This window comes from Oryzias melastigma, linkage group LG9 (genome assembly GCF_002922805.2).
Source record: "Oryzias melastigma strain HK-1 linkage group LG9, ASM292280v2, whole genome shotgun sequence".
In the NCBI taxonomy this organism is placed as follows: domain Eukaryota; kingdom Metazoa; phylum Chordata; class Actinopteri; order Beloniformes; family Adrianichthyidae; genus Oryzias; species Oryzias melastigma.
Window position 1 is genome coordinate 6686074 of NC_050520.1, and position 4495 is coordinate 6690568.

The 4495-nt window shown below is 33.7% G+C and overlaps 1 protein-coding gene across 1 annotated transcript in view; it reads right to left on the minus strand.

Annotated features, from left to right (window-relative positions):
• The window catches only part of itga2.2 (integrin, alpha 2 (CD49B, alpha 2 subunit of VLA-2 receptor), tandem duplicate 2), a 29766-nt gene that overhangs the window by 8127 nt on the left and 17144 nt on the right, over positions 1–4495 (minus strand). The window contains exons 17-23 of the mRNA XM_024275277.2: positions 2811–2962; positions 2630–2740; positions 2269–2354; positions 661–799; positions 498–581; positions 350–426; positions 184–267 (exon numbers count right to left, since the gene is read on the minus strand). Of these exons, the coding sequence (XP_024131045.1) occupies positions 184–267; positions 350–426; positions 498–581; positions 661–799; positions 2269–2354; positions 2630–2740; positions 2811–2962 (733 nt within the window). The remainder of the gene's footprint in view (positions 1–183; positions 268–349; positions 427–497; positions 582–660; positions 800–2268; positions 2355–2629; positions 2741–2810; positions 2963–4495) is intronic.

The following is a 4495-nucleotide window of genomic DNA, read 5'->3' on the forward strand; positions in this document are numbered from 1 at the left end:
TTCTATTGTAAAATTGTTTCCGCTTCCTTCTTCGTTATTGATTATCTCGTTATCATTTTATCACGAGAATACGATCAGGAAAAAAAAAGTAGGGCAGAGTGTTTTCGGCTTCCATACTTTTATCATTTGCATAGTAAAAATATATTAATTATGGGGAAAAAAAAGACATAAATACATGCCCACCTGGAGAGTACAATTCCCGTGTCGTACTGAAGGGAAACGGACTTGAACGCATCATTGTCTGCAGGATTCTCCTCTCCGCCGTCACTATGAAAACCAAAACACGATTACACAACTCAGTCCAGCAAACATTTCCAACTACATTTTACATACAAGTTCATATTTTCACCTTTTGGCCTGAAACGTCACCTCAGCTTTGTTTTGTAACTGATTTAAATTATAATTAAACTTGATGGAGAATTTCACCTGCAGGGAGACACAGAACAGGTGAGCATGGATGCTGATGATGACCAAAAAATACTCCAACTCTTACTCACCTCTTGATCCTTTTTTAAGACCGGGTATCCCACCTGACACGTAACAACGTCTGCCTGTGTGGACGTGCACTGGACTCCCTCAGCCTGCAAATATTCATAATTATAATACCAGTTAAGGAAATTCATTTGTTTGGCAGCTATAATAATACATTTTTTTACTCACTGCAGAAAAAGTGGAGTAGAAGAGGTTGTCAGAATACTTGACCGACACTCGAGTGTTGTACGCGTTCTCCTGTTTGTTCTTCACAGAAACATCAAATGACAGATCCTGGTTGTTGGCGCCGACTAAAGTTGGACCAGAGCTGTGAGACGAAAAACAAAATCATCTCTGCGCTCAGGAACAAAAAAATAATGATTTTGAAAACACAAAAAGAGGCTTAAAAAAAACCCCCAATAAAATCCTCAATTCGTTAAAGCTGTTGTACTTCTTCTCTGAAGTCTGACCAAACCGCTTTATGACTCCAGACTTCTGCCAATTTTAGCAGCTGAGACAAACTCATAAGAAAGAAAAAATAGCATCAAAGGTATTAAAAGTTACCAAACATCAAAGAGGAAAATGTGAGATTTTCACAGTTTTAAAAACATTTTCTTCTTGACGCCTTAATAGCTGGAACCACATTAGAGAACTTGAAGCCTCTGCTGTCCTCACTGAGGTTTAACTTCAGAAAACAGACGTTTTTCCCTCAAATGTCTTCTTAAAAACACGTTTGACATCTTAACTTATCAGGAAAGTTAAAATCTTCCATAGTAAACATGAAAATGTCAACCAAAATAACTAAACGTATATGTTAAAAAATAAAATAACCAAAGGAGCAAACAGAAATCGGATTATCTGCTTACAAACATTAGTTTCACTACGAAGCTTAAAATCCACCTTTTCAAACTTTCCTCAAACTGTAATGCTTGAAGATTTTAAAATAACTGCCATATATATATTAATATATTTCTTTTTTTGACTAAGCATCCCTATATTTTGTACGGTGACCTTAAACTCCAAGAAAAGTGTCAAACAAATAAAAAAGAATATTTTTATTACAGTTGTTTCACAATTTTTAATTTCTAAGCTGTAAATGCTGCAGATCATTTTAAATTTAATTAAGGTTTTTCCAAGGCAGATCTTCACATGAGGAAGACATGAGCTTTTTCTGTTAGTAAAATTAAACTAATTTGTTTTTCCTGGCTTAGAAAATAGTCATATAATATTTGATTTAAACCTTTTAATATTATTTTTCCAGTTCTTTAGGGTATGAATTGTCTAATATGTAAAATGTTTCATTTTGTTTGCTTAAACTTAAAAAAAATAATATGTATTTTTTTAATTCCTACTTGAAACTGTGAGTACTTTTTGTACAGATTTCAGTTTAACTCATCGTTATGTGGTTTCAGACTTATTCCGATGAATATTCAGTTTTATCCAGCACTTTCATGGAAAAGAGATCAATGACTCTCAATGAGTTTTCCTGTTAAATGATGGTAAAAATAAAAAAATAAAAAAATTAAACACTCATTTCTTCCTACTAAGTGAGTGGGGAAAATGATTTACCTGGCATAGACAATGATTAAAAAAAAAAAAAGATAGGCGACTTGTTCTATTAATCTTCTGCCGCTCTGCAGAAACTATGTCATAGAACACAACACTTTTTAAAAACATTTTTGGTTAAAAACGCCACTTAAAATCCCACTGGGAATGCTTTTAAAATGAATTAAAGATGATTATAGTGGTTTTTTTTTCATTTTGATTGTACTAAATGATGATGGATACGATTCTTACCTGGAAGTTTTCGTGTCCGTCTTCACGCTCAGCACCAGGTCGCTCATGCACACCTCGTCAGACCCACAATCCTTTGTAAAAGGGATCTGAAATTAAAAAAAAAAAGGCTCAGTAGTGACTCACAGATTGGAGTATAATCTGTTTACTGCTCTAGATTTAGTCTGGCTGCTGACAGAAAACACGACCTGCGTGACAAAGTCAAGCAGACCAGTAATTACCACCAAGGCCAAGCGTGTCATTTTAAAGTAGAGCACAAACACCTTGTAAAGCCTCACCTGGCGTCCTCCCGACGAGCAGACAGGACGGAAAATCACACACAAACTGAAATAAAACGAGCTACAGTAAATAATCCGTTACTCACAAAGAAGTGAAAAGCACTGGGGGAAAATATGTCCAGGACCGGATTCCCATCTGCATTCTGCTGTTCAACCTCCACCTTCAAACTCAAGGAGTTTACAAAGTCGGGGGTTTCCTGGTGAACACAAAGAGAAACAATCGAACGCAGCTCAGGTGACGCTAAACAAACGACCATCGCGTCTCACCTGAACGTAAACCTCAAAGTGTTGACACAGAGGTGTCGATGAGATCTGTGCTTTCTCCTTTATGTAGCGCTCATTGGTTTTAGTGAACATTCCTCTTGAGGTCACACGAGAATCCTGCAGGCTGGCATCGAGAGTTAGAGTGTAGAAAATGCCTGAAAGAAATTAAAAATATATATTATACGACTTTTTTTTCAATTTAAATCCCAATAATAAAATATATATACATATATATAATTGCTTCGTTTATTCTATCTGAAAATAAGTATGATACTAGACCAGGTAAAGGATGCATTTCTCATTTCAGCCATGGACTTCACCTCTTTAACAACTGTTCTAACAAAATGTACAAGTTTCACTCAAAAATAAAAGCTTTTTTAGTTTGTTTGAGTCGGAGGTTTGCAACCTGAGGCTCTGTGGCTCTTTAACCTCTCTACTGTGGCTCTCTGGTTGATGAAACAGAAGATTATAGTAATTTAAAGATGATTTCTTTTAAACCCCTGCTGTCCGTACCCCAAATCAAGACTTTGGCCCCACTACAACAAATGATATAGTGCGGGACCATCTAGTGCTTGGATTTTTGAAGCAATTTGGACTTTTCTGTAAACCCACTACTTTTTTTTAATGGTAAATTTGATGTCGCAGATTTCCAGAAAACCTAATAAATATGAACATTTTACGAATACTAAAATTCTTCTGTGTTTTAATGATGAAAAAAATGAAATAAATATTGGTTCACATTAAAAAAAATCATTCAAATGCAATGCATTGTGGTCTATATTCGCCAATCTCGTGAGCATTGATGCGCAATGTTGTTTAGCAAGGACTTCTGGGAAATTTGTAGGGCACAGGGTTTTGGAACGGCTATGTTTGAATTTCCACTCTAATCCCTGATTACTAAAAAATGATATAGTTCCCTGGATTATAAAAGCAATTCAGACACCACGCTCTCTATATGGAAGTTTTTTAGGTCATAATTCAGTATTATTCAAGTATTATGTATTATTCAATTGACAATTCAATTTGCAAATTCATCATGCAATTTGAGAATGCATTTTGTAATTTACAATTCAATATGAAAATTCATAATTCAATATCACAATTTTTAAAAACAAAATATTGAATAAAAACAAAATCAATTGCATTATAAATTGTCATGGGTTTTTGATGATGATTCATGTTTGATACGTTGATATTAAACTGTAAATTTTCATATTGAATTGTAAATTACAAAATGAATTATCATTTGCAAGCCTGAATTGAATATTGAATTGTAAATTGAAAAATGAATTTGCAAATTGAATTATCAATTGAAAAATGCATAATACTTTGAATTATGGCCTAAAAAAACTTCTATACTAAACACATTTCAACGCCTGTCAATTGCATAATCTATTATTTGATTCTTTAGTAGGGCTGGGTTAATAAAATCGATTTATGCTTAGTAGATCAATAATGGATTCATAAAAATATAAATCGATTTAGGGCATAAAGATAAAGTCTTCCATACTTCTATACAACTTCCATAAATGGTGGATACGACGTCACCGATTTCACAAAGTGAAAATCTAATCAATACAAACATTTTACAAGATCTATTAATGAATCCACTGTATTCTCATGATAAAAATGTGGATGGTTCATAAAAAAGTCACATTTAAAATAAAATAAAAAAAAAACATTGTTAT